The sequence below is a fragment of the Pteropus vampyrus genome, unplaced genomic scaffold (assembly GCF_000151845.1).
Source record: "Pteropus vampyrus isolate Shadow unplaced genomic scaffold, Pvam_2.0 Scaffold16, whole genome shotgun sequence".
NCBI lineage: Eukaryota > Metazoa > Chordata > Mammalia > Chiroptera > Pteropodidae > Pteropus > Pteropus vampyrus.
The window spans coordinates 9,667,878-9,691,276 of NW_011888797.1; the positions used below are offsets into that span (position 1 = coordinate 9,667,878).

The 23,399-nt window shown below is 49.4% G+C and overlaps 1 protein-coding gene across 2 annotated transcripts in view; it reads right to left on the reverse strand.

Annotated features, from left to right (window-relative positions):
- MYH9 (myosin heavy chain 9) overlaps positions 1-23,399 on the reverse strand; it is a 90,710-nt gene that overhangs the window by 52,417 nt on the left and 14,894 nt on the right. For both annotated transcript variants that reach the window (XM_011387308.1, XM_023527404.1), the window contains exons 2-3: positions 8,500-8,851; positions 3,731-3,887 (exon numbers count right to left, since the gene is read on the reverse strand). In XM_011387308.1, coding sequence (XP_011385610.1) covers positions 3,731-3,887; positions 8,500-8,832 — 490 coding nt within the window. In that variant the 5' untranslated portion in view covers positions 8,833-8,851. The remainder of the gene's footprint in view (positions 1-3,730; positions 3,888-8,499; positions 8,852-23,399) is intronic.

A 23,399-nucleotide genomic window follows, 5' to 3' on the forward strand; every position in this document is an offset into this window, starting at 1 on the left:
AGCTACAGCCACAGATCTCCATGTACAAACATGTCTCGTCTCTCTACCTGGACTGCCAGGGCCTCCAGTGCCAGGTTAAGGTACTAAACCTCTTGGTATTCTAGCACTTTCTAACTTTTATCTCCATGGCCTAATCCAGGGCACCACCATATGCCGCCATGCTCAAGCCCATGCCCGTGGCAGACAGCACTAATTCATCCCAGCATTCCTTGGCAGTGAGTCTCAGATCCTTGCCAACACAAGGCTAGGCAAGCCCCTAATGATTGGTGGGAGTTGACATTCAGAGTAAAACCAATCTGCAATGCTTAGTCCAGTGGTTCTCAAGTGGGGATGATTGTGATTGTGCCCCCAGAATTTGGTAGTAATGTCTGGGGGCATTTTTGGCTGTCACAACTGGAGAGGGAGGCGAGTACTGGCATCTAGTGGGCAGAGCCCAGGATGCTGCTAAACATCCTACAGTACACAGGACAAGCACCGTGCCCCAAAGAGAACTATCTGACACTGAATGTCAATAGCGCCAAGTCTGAGAAACCCTGACTTAGACAGAGTAGCCATATAATTTATTCCCCAAACTGGGATGGTTCTGAAATTGAAAGAGGGTACAATTAATACTAACTCCAAGACAACAGGCGTAAATCAGGGCTTACAGGCAAACCAGAGCATTTAAGAGAAGACGGAGGGAGGTCCCTAAGCAGGGTCAAAGAATTCATCCCACCAAAGTCCTCAAACAAAGCCACCAACTACCCTAATTGTCAGAATAAATGCTGGTATGTCATAAGCCACAGTCAGCTCAGGGAAACCTTTTTCTACGTCTTAAAGAAAAAGCAGAAAAGCAAGTGTCCAACTGTGCCTTTTAAGATGTGAGAAGACAAACCTGTCCCCTTCAAAGCCGGGGGGCGAGGGAGGGGAGAATGTGCGCTAAGACCTGCTTGCTCTCCAAGAGCGGGGCTCATCCGAACAGCTGTGACCCCGAGGCTCCCTGCCGACCCCTGACTTAGAGCAAGCACCAAAGGCTCCTCTCGGGAACTTTCCTTACCAGTGAACTGTCCCGTCATAATAAGGGCGACCTCTGTTAATTAACTTCTTCCCTGCCCCACGAACAAGAGACCTGCTGCCAATTGCTTTGCAGGTCGACTATGTACGACAAGAGGGAACTTCGAAATGACCTCAGTCGGTCAACAAGGGAGCTAAAGAGCTGCAGCAGGTCCAACGTTCAGCTGAATGTGCACGAAAACCTCTCAGACTGAAGATTAGAAAGTACAGGGATCCAGCACCCGCATGCCATTAAAAGGAAGCACTGGGACCTCAGTTCTCTGTGCCCACAATTAAATTTCCTAATCTTGGTCTCTAAAAGATGAAAACACCCACCCACTTCCCTCATAATTTGGGGCAGCTCCTCAGTTCCTAAATCAAGGCCATTCCGTTAGGGCCAAGACTTCCTGGTCTGCACAAAGAAATGTTCCAGCCCTCTGAATGCCCCTTCTATTTTTTTCAATTATGTACAACCTGTGGAGCGGACTTTTGCCCCTCAATTGTTTGTTGTTGTTGAACAAATAAAATATGGACGAATCTCTTTGGGAAAGAGTCCCACAGTCGTCAGAGGAAAGGTGGGAAGTCCAGTTCCAGGAACACCAACTCCCGGCGCCACGCTCCGCAGCATTACGTCATTCTCGTCCTGATGGCTTGCTTGCCTCAGAGTGAAGACAGCCCGCTCTCCAGAACACCGCTCGAGTCCGGCACCCAAGTGTGAGAGCACGCCCTGCTCAGTAGGGCAGAGCTCAAGACGCCAGGATGCATTTCTTGCACTTGACAATTAAAAGAGCCAGAAGAAAACTGACTCGTAACCTCTAGAGACAGGACTCAGTAATCTCATAGAATGTTCTTCCACTGCTTTACTTAGCACTTGGAAACAGACATCCTATGGGGGGCCGGCTTCCTCGAGGAATTTTGATGGACGTGAACATAAGCCAAAGGCTAGGCCAAACTTGTACATCCTACATAATATATCGAGCTTGGCGATGAAACACCTTCTCCGTGGCACTGTGTGTATGGTACAAGACAGATGCACGTGTTGCCATTTTAAACCACTAAACCAGAGACAAAGTTAATATGACAAGATTCATTACCGTCACTTCACAGGCTGATTAAAAAATTTAAAGAAAACAGATGTACACGTAATAAGACATGAAAAACCACTATCAACAGAAGATGTGAAACTATAGCTCACAAAGCTGGGCTAGACTCCAAATTACAGGAAACAGCACCAAATGCCTGGCTATGCTCTGAGAACATAAAGGCAAAGCGAGCCCCTCCCATGTCTCGGAGAGAAAAACAAACATTCAAATAAAGTATTACCAGGGCTCCGATGCAAAGCTAGCCCAGATACCATCTCTGAAGGGCAGTAACACTTCAGTTGTGTCATTAACAAAAGAGTAGGGACTTGCATCACAGGCAGAAGGAGAAGGCACAGCGGTTTGAAGCAGAAAAGCCAGTTAGAAAAACGTAAGGAGTTCCACGTAGCAGGGAAGTTGGAACCGTAGGCAGGAGGCCAATTACAAAGGGCACTATGTGTTACTAGAGGGTTTGAATGTTATCTTTGAGGGACTGAGAAGTCTTTTAAGATTTTGAATAGGGGTTTGATCAGATTTGCACTCTAGAACGATGACCTCTGGTGGAAATACAGAGGGAGGGCTCTATTAAGACTGAAGGTTAAGAGGCCATAGCAATCACACAGACAAAAAATTGTGGAAGCCTCAACTAAGGCCAGGGCCACAAGGATAAGAGAATCAGAAATATGGAAAGAGATCAAAATCTTTAGAAAATTCTGAATGGCTTGGGAAAAGGGATGAAGAAGAGACAGATGAGCAGAAGATGAGCCAGGTTCTAGGTCTGGATGAATGGGTGGATGGAGAAATGGCAGCTGGGAAAAAGGAATGATCAGGTGACAGCACCAGGCCTCAGCAAGAAAGTGATGATAAAGCCACTCGCATAGAAGGGGCCATCATCCAGAGGGCTATTTGGAGTGAGTGGATGAGACCTCGAAGAGCCCCAATGTGTGGGGGAAGGGGAGCAACAGGAAAGAACCATGTAGATGGGGAGGGCAGCCATCAGGGGAACCAGAGAGAGGTCACAGGAAGGAAGGGCTTTTCGAAAGGGAGCGGTCAAGGTTGTCCCATGCCAGGGAGAAAGAAGTAAAATGAGAACTAATGAGTACAACGGACGTCACAACACGGAAGTGAAGGTGACCTCTGTGGGACAGTCTGGAGAAGTGGTGGGGCCAGACATGCACAGATACTTCCTCTAAAAGGCTCCACTGTGATGGGGCAGAGAGAGCGGAGATAAGCTAGAGTGGGCGCAGAACTCAAGAGAGATTTCGTAAGTTTTTTTTTTTTTCTTTTTTAATGGGAAACTCAAGTATGTTTCCAGACTGTGGGGAAGCAAGAACAAGATGAAAAACAAGAAGGAAAGGGGCCCAGAAGTGAGAGGACTGGTGCAGGAGATCTTGACGAGAATGAGAAATTGCAAAAATAATTAAAGGTTCTATAAACATGTCCTTTGATAGCCACTGGCCTTAACTCTCACGCAATGGCTTACAGACTTCCCCAACGCACTGTCCCATCACCAGTGCATCAGCCATCGATCCAGCCACTAGATCACTATGACGAGTGAGTGAGCACCTTCGAAGGTGTCGACAAGGCTTCCCAGCCACTGGGAAGGCCGCAGCACTCACCTTGCATCATACTCCTGTAGGCAGTGTCTGTGATGGCGTAGATGTGAGGGGGCATCTCATGCCTCTTCTTGCCCTTGTACATGTCCACGATCTCTTCGGAGTAGATGGGCAGGTTCTTATAAGGATTGATAACCACACAGAACAGGCCTGAATAGGTCTAAAGAAAACAGCGGCAAATAGGAATGGGTTAGAAGGTCTGCTTCCCAATGGCATACAAACTTTCTGGCTAAGGATTTGCTGCCTCTGAGGCTAAGTCGGCCTGGTGTGAAAGTGCTCCCTGAAGTCCCTCGTCCTCTGGGCCCTGCTCCAGCAGACCTGCTACAAGTGTGGGGGCACTGGCACCATCTCACTCTTTCAGTGAGGGTCCTCCCTTGACGGAATGACAGCTTGCCGGCTTTGCATGTTGATGAGTGCGGGCATCGGGCAAGATCCGTGGCAAGCTTCACGGACAGCAGAAGGCTAGTTATAAAACTTGGATCCAGGGACAATAGCAGATGTGAGATGCACAAAGAGAAATGAAGTCAGCTGCAGCCAGCAAACTGTGTGAAGACAATTGTTCTACCCCGAAGGACTCTCAGAGATGGTCCAGCCTAAAGTTTTCCAGCGCTGGGAAGAACTCACTGTGCTCCTCAACCAACTGGATCTTCTGTGAGCCAGCAGATCACAGACAGATAACCAAACTCCCTCCCTGAATCTTCTAGAAACATTCACACAAAAATATCTCAAAACCTTAAAGACCACTTTCATGTCTCCTGAGAGCCTTCTCCAAGACTCAGGTCTTCTCTTAAGGGGAATCTAATTAGTCAATACCCTTAATACAAGGCAGCCAAAAATACACTCAGGACTGCAAGTCTGACTTGCCAAGGTGAAAATCAGACTCTGGAGTCAGGCGTCCTGAGTTCAAGTCTCAGCAGGGCAGATTTCTTAACCTCTCTCCCTCCATGTCTCATTCTGTAAAAGGGGACAGGCAGATGTCTATACCCCGCCACTGACTGGCAATGAGAATTAGGTAGGTAAAGTGCTTGGCACAGGACCCAGCATAGGCTCTGAGTAGGTCAGGAGAGCAGTTTCCAGTGGCAACCGTCGAGACAGGTCAGTCTAGACAAATCAACATTAACCTGTGGCTACTCATTCTTTCTCTAAAGTGTTTCTGCTATTTTTTCTTCCAAGATCCCCCTTTTCCACCAAAAGAAAAATGATGGACTCCTAATAGCTGGAAGAGACTACCGAGACCACTCAGATGACAGCTGTTCAGTTGGGGGATTGCAGCTCTCTGAGAAATCTGGAGAAACTCGAGCACCCTCTCCCCAGGAAAAAGCACCAGAGGCCTATAAGAAGGCAGGTGAAGCGAGGCCCATGCACCATGATTCACACACACCTATGGACCTAGGCAGTTAACGGCAGAGCTGGGAGCAGACCCAACCCAGTCTCACACCCCACCGTGCAGACCTCCTTGGTCATGAAGGCCAGTTCTCTGAGTGCCTCACATCCTTTTGTTGTCCTCGTTCCAAGTGGCCTCCACCCTCAGTGTCCACGGTTTTGCCCCTCGATCCAACAGCAGCCAACACCTGAGGGGCTGCACTGTGTGCCAAGCCGGCCCCCCTTCCAACCCTGCCCTCTCCGTTCCCGCCAGAACCAAGAATGGATTTGGTGGCTGAACCCACAGACAGGGTCCACCCAGGAACCAATCACAAGGACAAAGTCTACCCAGCGCTGGCTAGGGGCTCTGGCACGTGGATGTGCCAAGCAGATGTCACACTGAAAGCAGAACTCTGGGGGGACCCACCACCCATACACTGGTCTGCATGCAAAAGAGAGCTGAGCTTGGATGTGTAACAAGTGGATCTGGCCGCCTCTTCTGTTTGGACGAGGGGACGCAGGGCCCTCAATTCCCTTTCTTCCTGAGATAATCGGTCATTTGTTTTCCCTCCGACGACTGCTTTCACAAGGGACCAGGAAAGCTCTGCAGCAGAGGTCTGCACATGGTGTTGGCACCCCGCGGTTCGGATATGGGGGGGACGGGGGTACAGCTGAGACTCCTGCTTTCCCTCCCTGACTGTTGGGTGGAGACGAGAGAGAAGGCCGGGGAGCAGCGAGGTCATCCCAGGAGCTCAGAAACAATCGAGCTTTGTTCCTGGGGTTTGAGAAAACCCACACTCCAGGAAATCCAGCCTGATGAAAGCAGAGGACACACGGCCACACGTTTAGGGCGTGCCACGGAGCCAGATGTTCGGAACAGCTGGTGCTGACTGCAACAGGGGCTGGGGGTTACTAGGACAAGTCTGACAGCTGGGTGGGCAGATGGTCCTGTGGAGAGTTCTATGGAGTTTCAAAGTTCTCCGGGCTAATCCTATCCAATCAATGGATTTGACAAACTGAGCCCCGGAGAGTGAGCACAGCAGCTCAGGTGGGAGGAAGGAGATCGACTGCCAGCCGCTCTCACTGGATGCTCGTGGAGGCATCAGACACTGAGCGAATGGCTTTGCTCCCACACGGCCACGTCAGGAAGCTGCTCCATTCACGGGCCACAGAGGCTCTTTGTGCCGGCCACCCCCTATCCGAGAGCCTCACCCCCCGAAGAAACAGACAGAGCAGCTGTGGTGCAGAATTAGCCACACCGCCCACAACGCCAGGCAAACATGCTGCACAAAGGCTCCTGGTGTCGCAATTTGGAACGTCACATGCAGAGATGGACTGTGAATGGGGGGGGGTACCCCATGCCCAGGCAGCCCCCCAAGTGACTTTGATCTCCCCACAGCTCTACACCTGCTGGAGTCTCCATTAGGGCAGCTGTAGAGACGACCAACTTCCTTTCTGGTGACGACACTTAGAAAGAGGGCGGTCTGAGGCAGGAGGAACTGTACATGGGAGGTGACAGCACAGGAAATGGGAGTCCGTGCCTCCAGCCAGAGTGCTAGAGAAAAAGCTCAGGTCCTACCCACCGTGCCCGCCCACTGAGTAAACCCACACTTTCGGAGGAGAGATGAAGCAACGGGACACTGAATGCACCTTAACAAATAACATCCCCCTTTGTGACAGGAAAAGACTGTTTGCAGACAGCTGATGTGTGCAATTATAGGCCATCCAATTTGTTTCGTGCTCAGCAAATCTTAAACAGGACCAAGGTGAACACCGATACCAGTAAAAGACCGAGCAGGAGGCAGCTGACACTTGCGGATCACTAATTCTGAATTTCAGTGGTTAATGCCCCTAGGGGCAGGGGTTTTAATTTGGTCCAGGCGATATTCTCACCAAGAAACAGAGAGATAACTGGGTGGAGAGTCCTGTCTCAGCCCGGCCTACACCTGCTGTGTGACTCTGCGCAAGTCCCTGATCCTCCCTGGGCCTCAGTTTTTCCCACCTGCCGTATTAGAAGGCTGAGCTAAGCTGGGGTATATAGAGGGCCTTTTCCAAGAAAACAGTTCTGTGTATCCCCTTACTGGTAGGTCCTCGACTAATCAAGCTCACCCCCAAAGGGTGGTCATCAACAGCAGGAAATGAGGACCTCATTATCATAGGCTGATTAGCAATGAGCAAGGTAATGCAATCCTGGCCCACCGTCAGGCCCAGTCAGGACTTCTAGGCAATCCAAAACGACCAACGGCTCCACAGGGCTTTGGCACATTGCAGGGCACTCAGAGGTACCAGTCCAGTGGGTAAGGGAAGTCCCCCAGTGAAACGTGTACTGAATCACCCTAAAACTGCACCAAATACAAAATGGTGGGCTCGCTAGGAGCCGCTCACCATCCCCATAACAGAATCAGCTCAGTGTCTCCCTTTATGACACATGTGATCATGAGCAAACCCCTCAGGCTGAGACTTGGTCTTCCTACCAATAAAATAAAAGGGCTGTAATGACCTTGAGATGTTTTCTTCCTCCAGTTCAAAAAAAAAAAAACAAAAAAATGTTGATAACTGTTTTAGTCAGCTCCAAGACCAAGAAGGCCAAGGTGATTATAACAGTATAGTTAAATAAAGAGCTATTTTAGGAATAATAAGAACCAGATATTCCTTCCTCACTAAGGACAAATCCAGAAAGAAATATCCTTACACTGAACAGACGTTAGAAAGAACTCTGTGACCGGGGGCTGAACAAGCTCAGAGCCTATCAGCAAAGGGATGGGTACATGCTCCTCTTGACATTTCCTACAATAGTTATGAGCTGTCCTGCAGACGCAGCCCTGCTGGCTAAAGGGACGAGAAAAGGCCGCTCCTTATCTCCCGCATACTCTGGGCCTTTGTAATGCTGCTTTCTACACTCTAAGCCTGGCATGGAACCAGCCTAAAGTGTTGGATGGACTAGTGATTCAAGCTTCCTCTTGTGGGCTCGCCTCTGCTCAGAGCACACTACCTGGGGAAGTAAGTCACACCAACAGGTGCGAGGTGGCAGGGAGGAGGGGACTGGGCAGTGCAGGAGGAACAAGATGGGAAACCAGGACACGGCATCCCTCTCCCCGAGAAGGAACTGATGACACTAGCCTTCCTATCTCCACCAAGATTGAGGACCAAGGTCGGTGGGTAAGCACACCTCACACGCCATGTCTTTCTACACCTGGTCTAAAACAGGCTTCCTATTGTTTTTGGTTATGTAGAAAAGAGATCAAAGCAATGCTACGGGAGCAGTCCACTAGGATGCGCAAATGCTCAAGTTCAAGGACGTCACCCCAGCATTCCTTGAAGGCCCCTTCTAACCCAGAGCCAGAGCCCAGGATGTGAGGTGGATGGGACAGTCCCGGAGCCTCCCGCCCCTGAGCCCCAGGCCCACTCACGTAGATGAGCCCTGAGTAGTAACGCTCCTTGAGGTTGTGCAGCACCGAGGCTTCGTTGAGGCACGTGAGCTCCGCCATGTCCTCCACCTTGGAGAACTTGGGTGGGTTCATCTTCTGGATGTCATCCTTGTTCACCTTCACCTTCTTCCCGTTCTCCACCAGCTCCACGATGGCCTCCTCACCCACCTCTTCCTTGAGGCTGGCGGGCTCAAAGCCACTCTTGTCGGAAGGCACCCATACCAGCTTCTTGGCAGCCCAGTCGGCCTGGGCCAACGGGTTATTGATGAAGTTTTTATCCACATAGAGATACTTATCAGCAGCTTGCTGCGCCATGGTGACTTACAGCCAGGACCTAAGGGAGAAAGAACGACAAACATTAGATGTAATTGACTATGCCAGCCACACAAGAATCACTAACAATCACCTCTTATCTTTGCAAACTGCACAGAATTATATAGTCAGTATAACTTTATATAACCAGGCTGTACAATTCGCCAGAATATTCTTGCTTCTTCTTTGGGAGAAAGCTGTATATCACTGAGAAAACAAGTTGGTATTAGAGGATGCTGTAAGAAATTAATGGTAAGGTGTATCCTAGGACCAATACACAAACAAATCTATAAACGAATATTATGCCAAATGATAAGTGTGAGTCTCAAACAGATTCAATTATAGTCACTATGCTATGCCTAACGTGAGAAAGTGACCACACGATTTAAGAGAACTTCCAACAAAAACGGGTTTCCAATGAGCCAAAAAAAAAATAAAGGGCAACTGACTACAACTACACATGGAAGTTTCCATTTTAAAAAACTTTTTCTTATTTCACAGAATCAACCAAGAGAAGAAAATAAAACACCAATACACTGCCAATAGATTTTGAATTCCATCTTGATAATACAAAGAAATAAGGTGAGAAGAAAAGAAGTCAGGCTCCAGGAAACCTCATGGAGAATAAAAATGCTTCCTTTCTGGGGCACTAATGTGAAAAGGCAAAGCTCATAATTTATGGGCCAGAACTTAAGCACATGTGTGTTTGCTTTTGAAAAAGCTCATTTGCAAAATAAAGACGAAATAATCCCTTACACCTGTGTGGTTTTATTGTTCGTGAAATGCTTTCACACACATTTTGCTATCTTGAAAAATCTTTGTCATAACAACCCTGTAATGTGGGTAAGATGCGTGTTGTTGTCCCATTTTACAAATGAGGAAATAAAAGTCTGTCCAGAGTCGCCCAGGAAGAACTCCAGACTCTTGGTGCTATACTGCCTTTCCACGGAAGTTACTCTGCTCGAAAGCTCAGGCTCAGTTCAGTGAGTGAATTCGAAAGAAGGACTAAGAAACCCCGGTCTAAGACAAAGCCAGCCCTTAGCCACCGGCGGAACAGCCCAGAAGCTCACCATCTAGCTCACAACACAAGCAAGCTTTTCCCTTGTGAGACCAAGGCCCCCGCCCCAGGCCCAGAAGCCAGGAGGACCCCAGATCCAAACCCAGAGTCACAAGGGTTTTCACGCTTCCAGACTCCAAAAAGGACTTGAATGCCAAGGAGGCTGTAGGCTTGTGAGGGAGAGAACAAAAGGCTTGTGAGGGAGAGAACAAAAGGTCTGGCTGCCCAGACCTTCTTATCTGGGCTCATTAAATGGTTTCCAGATCAAGGCGAAGGGGCTCCCGTGGACGCACTCCAGAAGAGTCTGTTTTCCAGGAAACCTGCTTGCTCTCCACTGCAGGAGCAGAGCCTGGCAGCCTCCCAAGCTCCCTCAGCTGGTGGCTGGGTTTACATTCCCAGCATAAGCAAACCCTGGCAGCCCCTCTCAGGGGATCGGGGGCACCAACCACCTGCAAGGACCACACCCCAAGAGAAGGCACGGCCCAGAGTTAGGCGGCAGCAAACAAAGCATGAACAGGACAGCTGTAAACCACCTGGCCAGCCCTTGTCTCTTCTGGGGGTCTGGGGTCTAAGCAGGCGGCAGCACCGGGGCACCGCCAGTGTAGTCCAGCTGTCCCTGCTTCCACACTGGCCAGTCCATTCAAACGAATCAAAGGCTTCTCTCTGCCAGAGTAAACGCCAGTCGTCCTCCCCAAAGTCTCAGCACCAGGCTCCTCCTCACGTCACTGCCCTGCTTGGGAACTCGTGATGATCGCAGGGCACGGGGTCTCGGGTCTCACAAGGTGCTGGTTCTCGATCTTTTTGCAAACTTCGATAAGATAATCTCCCATCGACATGCAAAAAAGGATTCACTTGAACCCTGTCCCCCAGAATCCCAAGTCTGCTGCTGGTTAAGTGTTCCACTGACCTAGCCCAGTGAAGGCACCAGAGGACATCATGTGCCCTTTACCAGATCTCTCCTAGGGAAGGAGGGAAAGGGACGGTCACGAAGTGCCTACCTATCAAACATCAGCCTTGTTTTATTCACAACCTTACTTACTCATCAATCACTCTGGGAAAAGAGCTTTCATTATCCCCAATTTATAAATGAGGAAACAAGCTCAGAGACAGCAAGTCATTTGCCCAGAGTCTGCCAGCCCAGTCCTGGTACAGGATCTTAACCCAGATGCACCTGGCCCCCAGGCCCGGGCTCTTCCCAGCATACTTGTGCCTGGGGTCTCGAAAAAGAAGTCAGGCTGGTTTTAGAGCTCGACCCGAAGACCCGAAACTGTCGACAAGTTGATTGGGACGTAGGAGTGCAAGAGAAGGCATTCCACAGCATTCGATAAATACTTACTGAGCCCTGTCAGGCCGGCAGGGAGGCTGACAATGAGCCTTCCTGGAGTGGACCATGTGGCTTATCCAAAAGCAGAGCACATTAAAACTCAATATTCTCACTCCTCTGGCCTGTGGGCTGCCCCTGTCAACAGCAAGCAGCCCATCTTTGATGACCAAATGACTCTGGCTCTCATCAAACTGCATTCAATCCCAGCAACACCAATCCTGGTGGGACCAACAATATCATGGCCTGGCATCACGGCAGCACCTGGGCTCCCTTCGGGCTGCAGGCCCTGGGCACTCAGAAATCCAGGTAAACTGCCTGGCCCTTTCGACGGTGGTTCTAGGTGGTTCTACGTTGGAGACCATAAACATTGCAGCAGCTGACAGGGGAAAAACCCGCCCAACCCAGCACCCTCAGCTCCTCTGTTCATTCAGCCCTGTCATCAGGCCCAGGAGGGAGGGAAGGGGGCGGTTACAGGCCAGCATTGTCTGCCTCTGATAGCAATCGGAGACCTGGGGCCAAGCCACACTTCCTATAAGAAAGGGGGACATATTGCATCCTCAGAGCTGGACCAGCACAGAGGGCTGCATCCCTCTGCCTCCAGGGCTGCCAAGGTCCCCGTGGACACGGATTTGAGGAGTCCCCACTCGCCTCAGTGCCTCTTTCTGAACAGAACTTTTTAGTAAACATGGCTGAGCCCTGCTGGGCCAGGCCAAGGACAGAGAGCTATCTGGTTTCGGTGATTCTGCTGGAATGACGCGGAGGAGCCGCAGTGCCAAGATCAATATGTGGACTGGACTGATGGGGAGGGCCTCAGAGGTCACAATAAACAGTGGAATCGTTATTAAAGCTGGAACCCAACCCCAAAAGAAACCACCACATCCAAGGATTTGGAGGCCACAGGTCTGCAGCTGAGCTCCCATTTCCACCTGCATCAGGTAAAGAGGCTCCCAAGCCCCAGTGGCTACGGAGTTGCGTGTGCTCGGTGAAGAAGCCAGAGATGCAGACAGGTTACCACTTACCTGTAAGGATGCGGGTGGAGTAAGCATCCACTGTCAAGAGCTGTTAGAGATGAAAGAAGGGGCACTAGATAAAAGACACTAGGGAGGCAGTCTACTAAATGCAAAAGCCAACACGCGCAGACACTTCTCCCTGACCCATCCTGGGACCCCACTAAATAGCCTCTTTAAAAATTCTCTAAAAACTGCACATAATATAAAGGTTTTAAAAATGAAAGAAAAATATCCCCCTAAGTTCCTGGCCCTCTCCCTTCAAAAATCAGTTTTCTTTTTTTTAATGGTCCCCTCTAGTTCTGGTTCACAGAAACATTCGATTTTTAACTATCATAGGCAGAGTGTGGAATTTCACATTTTGTATTTTCCTTACTTCTTACGACTATTTTCCTGTAGGGCCACAGTTTGCTTATTGATCATTTTTATCCAAACACTTCATTTTACAGGTGATGATGCAGAGGTTCTGGGAGGGAAACAACTCCATTCAGTCACACAGCTTGGGGAGCAAAAACCCAAACCCAGGACTCCTAACTCCAGGGCCTGGTCGTTAGCCACTTTTAATGGCCGCATAGTATTCCAAAGTGACTTCTCACCCCCAAAAAACACTACTTACTAGGTTTTTTCCTCTCATCTCGTGGACCACTTTGAGATAAATTCCCAGAAGTGAAGTTACTGGAGGAAAAAAAAAAACATTCGGACATTTTTATGGTCCTGAGATGTGTTATCAAAATGTTTTCCAAAAGGGGTGATGGCTGTGCACAGCCACTTGAGCAGGGTGTCCACATGGCAGCAACCACACCGACACTAAGAAAACTGTTGGCAGGGAAGAGCTCGGTGGCTCAGATCAGGGACCATCAGGAAGCCCTGGGACTCAGCTGGCCAGCAAGGAGTTAAGGGGAAAGAAGGCAGCTCTCACGCCCAGATCGGGCTGAGGCTGGCCCTTCCCACTTGGCTTCCTGCGGGTGCCAGTCCAACTCCACGAAACCCAAGTAGTTGCCTTTTTAGGCCATAATCGAGAGGACACATCCAGAGGCTAAATTAGGACTCTCAGGAAATGATGAAACTGAAAGTAAATAGGTTAACCAAAAACCTCTGCTTTCAACCCAAATTGTAATTCCTTGATTATTTGCCTTCTCCCCTTCCTCCTAAACATCCATTTGGACCTTTTTATTCCTTCCTGTTTTTCCAAAGAAGCCCCTCCCTCCCTTGCTCTGGTTCTCTTTACTTGCTTATGTGTCTGTCTGGAAAAGAAACTGCTAGCCCCTTAAAGACACTAGGACAAATCACTGGTCCAAAGACTGAGCGATTCCATTCCTAGACGACCAGGATTATATTATGTAAAGCCTTCCATGGGCCAAGTTCTAGGCTTGGAGCTACCAAGTCAGCCCAACTCATCTTAAAGCTACCACGTACTGAGGGCCTGCTAATAAGCTCTTTATTTTCTCACTCAAGCCTCACGATCATGTCATAAGGTACATATCATCATGTTCATTTTATAGGTGAGGAAAATGCGGCTCAGACAGGTCACAAAACCCAGGTTCAAATTCAGACCCATCCGGCTCCAACACCCTGCTCAGTTTCCATGTAAACTGTCTTTCCCATGAGTGATCTGGGGCCGCGGGGAGACAAAGAACTGAGAACACCCTACTTAGGCAAACCAGAGAGTGGTCTTTTGGCTAAGATCAAGGGAAGCAAACCAGTGAAACGGACATTAATTTGGCAACTCAAAGCTGCAAACCCCTTATCTCTTTGTGCTGGTTTGTACAATGGACTCTACGTTTTCACCTTAAATCACTGGAGCTAAAGGTAAGAGGGTGAGGACTGTGACCATGGCCAAGCCGTTTAAGTTCTCTGAGCCAAAGTTCCAGTTCAAAGACCCAGGCAGCTCAACCCAGACACTGGAGCCGTGTTCCAGCTTCATCGCTGGTGTATGCAAGCAGGTCTCTCTGATTGTTGTTTCATCCCAAACCCCATCCCAGAGAGCACCGATGAACGAGTCCCTTCTCTTTCTCCTTACAGTCACTGCGTTTGCGTTAAATGAAACTATCAAGGTGCCCAAGTTCCATTAAGGAAGGTTCTATAAAAGCAGCTGCTGAAATAATAAACTTTCAAACGCATTAGATTTACGTATTCAATCAAACCAATCATACTGAGGATCTATGTTCAAAAAAATATAATGACAAAAGTATGAAGGACCCGAAGAGTTTATAATGTACTGGGATGACACAGTACTAAAAGGGCCAATGTGGGACTTTATTACAGAGCGTAAAGAGGACAGAAAGCAAGCTTCTTGGCTTTCTGTCCTGTTCACTGTTGAATCCGACATCAAGCATGGTGGGTGCCCAATAGATCTGCCATATGGATTAAGAGTAAGTACTTGCTTGTGATCTTGGGCACATGCCACCTCTCTGGCTCAACTGTAAATGCAGATATTTGTGTGACTTGCCTACCTCGCAAGGCTGTTTAATTCCACATGTATGTAACAATGAGATGGGACACTTGTCTTTGTGGAACATTCAGTGCAGAGGGGAAGATGTAAACCACCAGCCGTAACATAAGGCTACAGAAGACGGGAACAAGCAACTTGTGGTGGGAACATAGAGAAGGCGGTAATTCAGTGCAAGACTTGGAAGCTCAAGGGAAAATTTCATGGAGGAGATGACATTTAAGCCAGATCCTGGAGGATGGGTAGAATATTGATGGGAGAGGGGAACAGATGGTAGAAAAGTATTCTAGGCTATGGGAGAAGAGGGTGCAGTTTTTCGTGAACCATAAAATGACATGATCGGTTAAGGCAGGGGGGTTTCTTGACCTCAACACTATGAACATTTTGGATAAATTAGTCTTTGCTTTGGAGGACTGTCCTGCGCATCGTAGAGTACTGAGCAGCACCTCTGGTCTGTACTCATTAGACAACAGTAACACCCCATCCCCCATTTTAACAACAAAAATGTCTCAGACATTGCCAAAGGGATGGGGGGGGGACAAGTCACCCCCAGATAAGAACCACTGATTTAAAAGGTTAGTATGAGCAAATGTTGTACAGAAGCCAGACCTCTGCTTAGCAAATACTCTCCCGACTTTAAAGAGCACAAGCCAAATCTCTACAAAACAGAGAAATCCTCAGAGCAAAATAACTCCCAGGGCCTAGAAATGACCATCATGGGTGGCACTGTCACCAAGGAGGGACTATCCCTTGTAATACACTGTATTTTAAGGGATCTGCCCAGAACCTACTACTGGACTGTACTTTAAAGATTCCTAAATGCCCAATTTTTCAAAAATGATCAAGCAAAGGAAGCAGATGTGCCTCTCTAGAGGGGGCATGAATCTCCTTCGGAGCCTCCAACACAGCAGCTCAGCCAGTGATTCATAAGCAAAGTTAACCAGCATCAAGGGGTCCAGGTGATTAATGGGAGACAGACAGGCAACAGCCCCCGGCGGGGGGGCTCGCTCCCATGCTGTGCTGGCTCACCCAGCATCCTCGGAATGCCACCAAATGCTATTATTGAATAATTTTGGCAAATAAGGATTAGCCCCAGGGATGATACCCAGATGAGTGTTTCCTGCCCAGAACTCTCCCCAAGGCCCTGAACACAGACCAGACGTCCCTCCCCCCAGAGGACCCACAACGCCATCACGCTTGAACTCCTCCCACCCTCCCAACCCCCACCCTACACTCTCTTCTGGGTCTGTCCATCTGGTCACCCAAGCCAGTCACCATAAACGTCTCCCTGGTCAATTACAAGCACTCTGCCACCCCCGTCACCGGTGTCGCCTCCAGTCCTGCCAGTGTCCCCCACTTTCTAGGCTGCACAGCTGCCTTCTTCCTGCTCTTCCTGAGGCTTCCGCCCCTTCCAACCCATACCCCCCAGCTGCCTCCAGGATGACTTGGTAGCTCCATTTCCACTCATGCCATTTCCTATTTTATTGATATTACCGCCAGTTCAAAAACGTTCCATGGCTCTACTCTATGCCTTCTCCAGAGTGACATCTAACTGTCTTTGCATGGTGAGTGGGTCCTTTGTGACCCTGCCCATTAAGCTCCTCCAATGCTCCCATCCCCCTCCACCCCCTCTGCCCTTCTTCTCTGCTCTTCAATCGATTCCGGTTCGAATCCCTCTATGCTCAGGCCTCCAGGCCTTGGAAGAAGCCGGTGTGTCCTCTGCATAAAGAACCCTCTCTGAAATCTCCGCTCAAACGCTCTCTCCTCTGTAAAGCCCTCCTGATTGCTGCAGAAAGACTTCCCTCCCCTCTGCTCCGCACTGTCTCCGCTGCCATAATCAAACAGCTCCACTGTCATCATTTGCGGTTTTATCTGACGGGGACGGACGGGGTCTCGTTCATCTTGATTTCAAATGTCTAGCAAAAGACCTGACCCACAGCAGAGCTCAGTTCAAGTTTCCTGAATGAATGCATGAGAAACGAGGCTGAGATGAGGAAGGAGGAGTAAGTAACAGGGAGAGTTTCTAAGATGCTGGAAAATCCCCTTGAGCTGTGCAAAGAGGGCCAGCGAGTCTGGCGTATTTTTGAATTGTACACGTGAAACCTACTTGATTATATTTACCAATGTCGTCGCCTGATAATTTTAATAAAAATAAGTAACTAAATAACAAAAAAAGAAAGCCTTTTATATCTCCAAAACAAGGAGAAAAAAAGAACATTGGGGCTTTCACAAACAGAAATAGGAGTAAAGATAATTTATTGGTCCCTAAGAAGCTTTTCATAAGGTTGAGTAAACCATTTCAGTTTTCTGGAACCTTCTAACGTCCCCTTACTAACCAAGGTGGAGGCACTTACCATCTACCACCAGACACACCAGAAGGCCCGTAGCTGGCGTGGGGTGGCGGGGCCTCTGCCCTTGTTAAGGCCTCAGGCGGCCCTTCCCGCCTCTCCTGAAGCCCTCAGTCTGCAAACACCGAGCAAGTGCTACAAGCACCAATCTTTGGTACCAACTCAGAAAAAAGGGACGGAACTTGGAAAAACCACTGCCATGTGGGGCACTGATTCTTCGCATCCCAAGATAAATGTGTGTAATGCCCTGTGATGGACTGGCATGGGCGTGAACTGGAGTCAGACACCTGGGTCTGAATCTCCTGTTCAGAATTCCTGTGATTTTCAAGCTGTTAATGCCTCAATCTCCTAGCGCTGCAATGAGAAAAAAATGCCTACCATTGAAGTGTTTATAACTCAAGTTCCCAGAGAAGAATCCAACACTTAGCTTAATAGGAACTCCCAACTCCTCCCTCTTGTCCTCCTGACCTAATGAGTCCTAATCCCTCCTAGGATGACACCGGAGGACTAGGAAAAGCTTCCAGAAGTTTGGTGATTCTTTCTCCAGGTGACGTGAGTCCACAGAGAACAACATGGCACAGGATGACGACTCCAAAACAGAGCGACTGATTGTATCAGGGAGGAGGGCTTCGCGGCCAACCAAGGCTGGACATGCTGCCACCTCATGGCCATCCCACAGGCTCACGATGTACACAAAAGGTTCTGAGAAGCCTGCAGTAAGGAAACCCACTTCACTTTGTCCCGTCAGGCGTAGCACCCAAGAATATTCTGCAGGAAAGTATTTCTCGATGCTGACCTGAGAAATGCAGGCCTGGTGGGACGTGCATGAGGCCAGTGGAAGAGCTGGATTTGGGTCTGGCTTGGCACTGACCAGCTGTGCGACCCCTGCAGGCGTCATCTGCTCAGCACTCAGATGCTGCTAGCAGGCTCGAACAATGTAATGGACACCCAGGAGCCTCCCTATGTAAACACCAGGGCTATGAGAACAGTTGTCTACAGGGAGGAGTCAGCCGCTCTGTACCCAGGGCCAACCTTACAGCAGCCCTCCACCCTAAGGTGCGCATTCTCCCTGGGCTATGAAGCAGGGAAGGTCCTCCCAGCTGCCCAGAGGCCAGAGGCTGTTGAGGGCTAGGAGGACATGGAGGGCCCCCTCCCTCCTGACCTCAGGAATGCTGTTTGCTTACAGAAGAAGCTGGGGCTTGTTTCCCTTAGCGGTAGGCCAACCCCAGCCTAAGCTGATGCATAGCAGATAAGGAACCAGATCAGAGACAGGCCTGAGAAGAATTTAGCACCAGAGGGCCAGAAGCCAGAAGCCACCCGCTCTGCTCTGCCATCTCCTCAGAGACCATCTCCTCAGAGGCCACTGGAGGGGCTCCTCAGGACTCCTGAGACGGCCCTCGGGAACACAGAAATGCTCCCATTTGCCTGACTGCAAAAGGCGAGGCCTGCGGTCATTCTGACTTTGCCCCGCACCCTACGAACACAGACCATCAAAAACGACACCAGAACTTTCCATAGACTCCCCTTGCTGTGAGGAACGGGGTGGGGCGGGGGGGGGGGGGCGGCGCAGCTGGAGAGGGTAAGCACTGCAGCTTATCCAGGATCTTATCGGCCATGTGGAGGAATGTGGGCTTTATCCGAGGGACAAGGGGAGGCCACCACAGGAGGTGGGAGGTGGGAGGTGGGGAGGGTGACATCATCGGATTTGTATTTTAAAAAGATCACCCTCCCTGACCTCGATTTAAGGGGACGAGGTCAGCAGTGGGAAAGTACCAAAGACTAGCCAGGAAGAGCTTCTAATCTGAGAGAGGAGGAAAGAGTTCCATGAGGCTGCTAGGGGGAGTGATTAAATGCCACAGGAGAGGGACGAATGAGGCACAGATTTCACCCTCTGATCTACTACCCCAAATGGCCTGGCTCAGGGAGAATCCTAGGAGTCACTGTCCCACTGCAGGTCATTTCCTCCTAAGTGAGAAGTGTCCCAGCATCTCAGGAACTCATCCGCCATAGATCTCATGCATCATGTGTCACACAGACCAAAATGCCCGACTGAGTCTCCTCCACTAAGATACCACTCTCGTCCTCAGGGCTACAGATACATGGCTTTGGGCACGGAAATTATTTCTTAACGAGTGAATCAATCAACTAATTAGGGCAGAAAGCAGTTAGAATTGAAGATGGCCCCATTCAGAATGAGAGCCCTTCCCACCTAGAGAGATCTCCAGGATCTTCAGAAGGTAACCAACTCCTTCCACCAATGCCTCCCAACTGTCTTTCCAGCACCGCCCGCCCCTCTGTCCCCTGCCAGATACCCTCCACTCTAGCCACAGCTCCCAGAGGATCATCTTTGCTGCAGGACGGCCCCAATAGCCTGTCCTGACACCCTGGCATATTAGTTATCTATCCTGCCTAAAAGACAATCTGCCTTATACCAGAGCCATTGCTTCTCTGCCATCTCATCTTTGCCCTAGAACTCTTTGAAGGCAGGGACTGTCCCCACTCCTTAGGCAGGTGTCGACTAAGCCCAGGGTACTACGTAGAGAGGGTCTTCGATCAATGCTTGCTGAAGAGAAGTGAACTACCCCAAATGCTTGGGTTTACAGCTCACCATTGAGTCATCTGGGAACTTGAGTGTCCAAGAGATCATCACCTTTCCAAAGGTAACCCCTCCTCACCCCCTCATGTCTAACGTCAAGGGAGAGGGGGGCAAGCACATCAGCAACAGGTTAAGCAACCTTGACTCACTGGGGAAGCCAGGCAGCTGCCTGCTGGACCTGTTGCTCTACAGGTAAGTCACCTGCACTGACTGGACCCTGACTCTGTTTCTAAGTGGTTCAGTATTTGTGTACTGAGGTCACACCTGTGACTCACCTATCTGATAATGAACTTTCACTCAGCTGCCCAGGAGGAACTGCAAAGAGAAACAAGTCGTTTCAGGGGGCGATGTCCCCTCCCAAACAGCAGGGCATAGATTCTGCCCTCAGATTCTTCTCCAGGTTTGACAAGGCTGACAACTGTTTGGCTGTCTGCCCGTCAGGAATGTTCCCTGAACACACGGAGCCTGCCCTCCCAGCAGACAGCATCTCTGGAGCTAGCTAGAGCTTCCCCACCACACGAAGGGCAACTCGAAGCCTTCAGGTTCTGCAGCAAACCTATTCCTTCCATGTGGTTCTGCTGAGAGCATAGTTTTCCTCTTTTCAAGGATGCGAGCAGTTTGCTGAAACCCAACACAGAAAAACAACCACACTGCAAAGATTTAATTATATGGCCGCTGTCTCACTGCGAAAGTGCTGGCTTCCTACATCCACATCACGACGACTGAAAAACTCAATGTGACATCAGGAACCAAAGACAATTTTTGAGAACTACTCAGCCCAGAACCCAGGTCTTCAATAGCTTGCTATTCTCCAAGTTCTGTTTAAATAATACAATAAAAAGAAAAAAAAAAAAAACAAGCAAGCAAACCAAAAAAAATACAGAATAGTGTAGCCACTTACATCAATAGCTACCTCGACCCTAGTCCCGCTGGGCTGAGTGCTCAAAGGCTACATTGGGTCCCAGTCACTGCTTGGTCCCCGTTACTGACATGGAGATGCCAAGTAATTCCTGATGACCTGAAGCAATGGGGCAGGTTCCAGTCTCCCAAAGGGCCCAAACTCCAGGGGTGGAATCCAACACACTCTGCCACCCATTCTTCAGTGCTTAATGTTAAACCCAATAATCCCGCATCGTATTTTCCAAATACGCATAGCTCGTGTGGTTCATGTCCCCCTTTAGCGGGCAAGGCAGCAAAGGCCTGGAATGCGCCAAGGCTCCTCTGTGGCCATCCAGGACTATATCATTGTCCTCCTTCTTCGCACCCTTCCAGCTAAATGTGACCTTCGCTAATTTTCATTTTGTTTCTAAGAGATATGCAAGTGGCCAGGGATGAAAAACAATCTTCCTGAATTTATCAAGAGGTCATTTAATTCACTCGCTAATAAGCTTCATCACTGCAAAGAGAGAAATCTCCCAAATGATAACTTATTCAAAGAGAGAAACCAAATGAAAACTTATTCGCAATCTTTACAGACGGCAGCTCAGAAAGAACATGACTCACGAGGCAGTAAGACTGGCTGTGGAATTCCAGACCCATCACTTAACTAACAGAACAAACTTTGCCAGGTTGACTTGGCCCCGAGGCCTCCGTTTCTCCATTTGTAAGATGGAGGTGCTACCAGCCTCGCCCCGTCCCCCTCCGGACAGCTGTGAGGACTACACAAGAGCCAGCCCCATTTCTGCAATGTAGTCAGAGCACTGTTCAACTCAGAACTATTGTGAGGATCAAAATGAGCTAACGGAAGAGTGGTGCTTGGTGGCGCCCAGAGCCTGCTAGCCCCCCTCCCCCACAATCTTTGCCTCTTCTCTCAAGAAGTCTGTGTCGCCACTGAGCTCATAATGAGTCAGTCACAGCACTGCCCTCACACAGCCCACTTCAGGGGGTTTGAAGTCACATCCTGCCTAGCCTAACTCAACATGATTTATTCCGCCCCAGGAATGTAGCTCATTTCCCAGAATTTTGTAAAGAACTTTAAAGACTTTGATTTGCAAGGGGCTCCATTTATAGGCTCAGCTCTAGGGGCTGAGGAGACCCAGCTCAGCTCAGATCTGCAGGCGGGAACCATATAGTTGGGCTGAAAGAGCCCCCCACCCCCACCCCGACATCTCATCCTGGGAGTGCAACATTTTTTTTATCTAAAGCCACAGGAAAAAAATAATTAACTTTAAAACTTTTAATCACAAACGTGCACAAACATGTCAAGCGGAACTGAAATTGATGAAATGACATATACATGCTATGCACTCTGATCGATTTTCCATGTGAGTCTATTTTATTTCATTTCTAAAGATGCTGGTTGCCACCCACTAAAATAACTTCACAACCCACCCATGAGTCTCAACTGACAGACTCAAAAACACCAATTGGACTCAACCTTCACTAGGTAGATGAAGCTCTGACTGGGCCAGCAACTCCACCGAGATCACACAGCAAGTTAGGCCAAGCAGAAGTTCAAGAGCAAAGCCAAAGGGAAGCTCGACGGGGGACATGTTCCTTTCCCACTGCTCCCATCATTTAATCCCGACCACCTCAATGAAGCCATGGCAGGTATCCTACGTCCTCTCCCTGTTCCCTGCTCCCCACCCTCCCCCTTGAAAAAGACTCTCGAACTAGGGGGTAGGGTGAAGCAATCTGCCCAAATATGGGGGCTGAGGAAACCCCTTGAACACCTGGAGTCCAGGCGGAAGATCTCTAGGACAGAAAGACCCCAGTTTCCACAGTACCCAGAATAACAACAGATCAAATTTCCCAGTCAAAACATCACCAAAGTGCCAGCCCCAGCCCCATGCTGAAGAGACACCCAGAAGTGATGTGACGTTAAAGGTATTAAGATCTGAGAAAGATCAGGTGGGAGAGGAAGGCCACTATCTCAGAGATGAGACTGGGCAAAGTGCTCTTCATATTTATCTGCCTGGGGCAGATAACGCTGTTATGAACAGACTCTCTTGCCAGTCCCATAATAGCCTGCAATCTGATTGCCTATCTGTTCTCATATACTCGCTTTATAAACAGGAAACCCAAAGTTCCCATCTCTCTAGATCAGTGGTTCTTAACACTTTCAGCGTCAGTCAAAGACCCCTTTGAAGGCTGGGAACCTTTTGCATATCATCTTAGGGAACTCACAGAGACCCTCAAGTCCAGTCCATGGAGTTTTTAGGAGCCTCTGGTTACAAGCTCAAAGGCAAAGGGGCACTGGAGTGGCCTCCTCTCCACCAAGGCAACGTGAACAAAGACGAAGAATTCTCTTCCTTCATCACCCTCCAGAGGGTTAAGCAGGATCACACAAAAGAGGTCTGAGGGAGCAAAGCAGTCGGGACGACCCAACAGTGAGTTTGCGTGGGAAGCAGAGGGCTGGAGCTGGTGGGGGCAGGAGGCCAATTCCCCTGGGCTGCAGGAACACGAAATCCAAAACCGAACAGCAGACCAGCTCTCCTCCCTGCGTTTCCATGGCCTGCTTTCCCAGTGCCAGCCCTGGGCACACAGGCTGTAGCCAGGGCACAGCAAACTCTCCGGGGAAGCCAGGATGGACAAGCAGCATCCTGGGGAGAGTAACCCCGAGACAGGCTATGAAGTGAAAATAAAACCCACTTATTTCATACTTTATAGATAAGTTAAATTGCAGTTTCCCAGAGCAGGCTGGTAGCACCCTGGTCTAACAGGCCTGCCGACCCTGCTGTCCTTGAGCAGGAAGCCTGGCCACGGGGATGACCTCACACGTCCTTCACCAGGAACGTGGCCATTGCTTATTTTACCACCTGCCAAGAATCACTCCTTTGCCAGAACCAC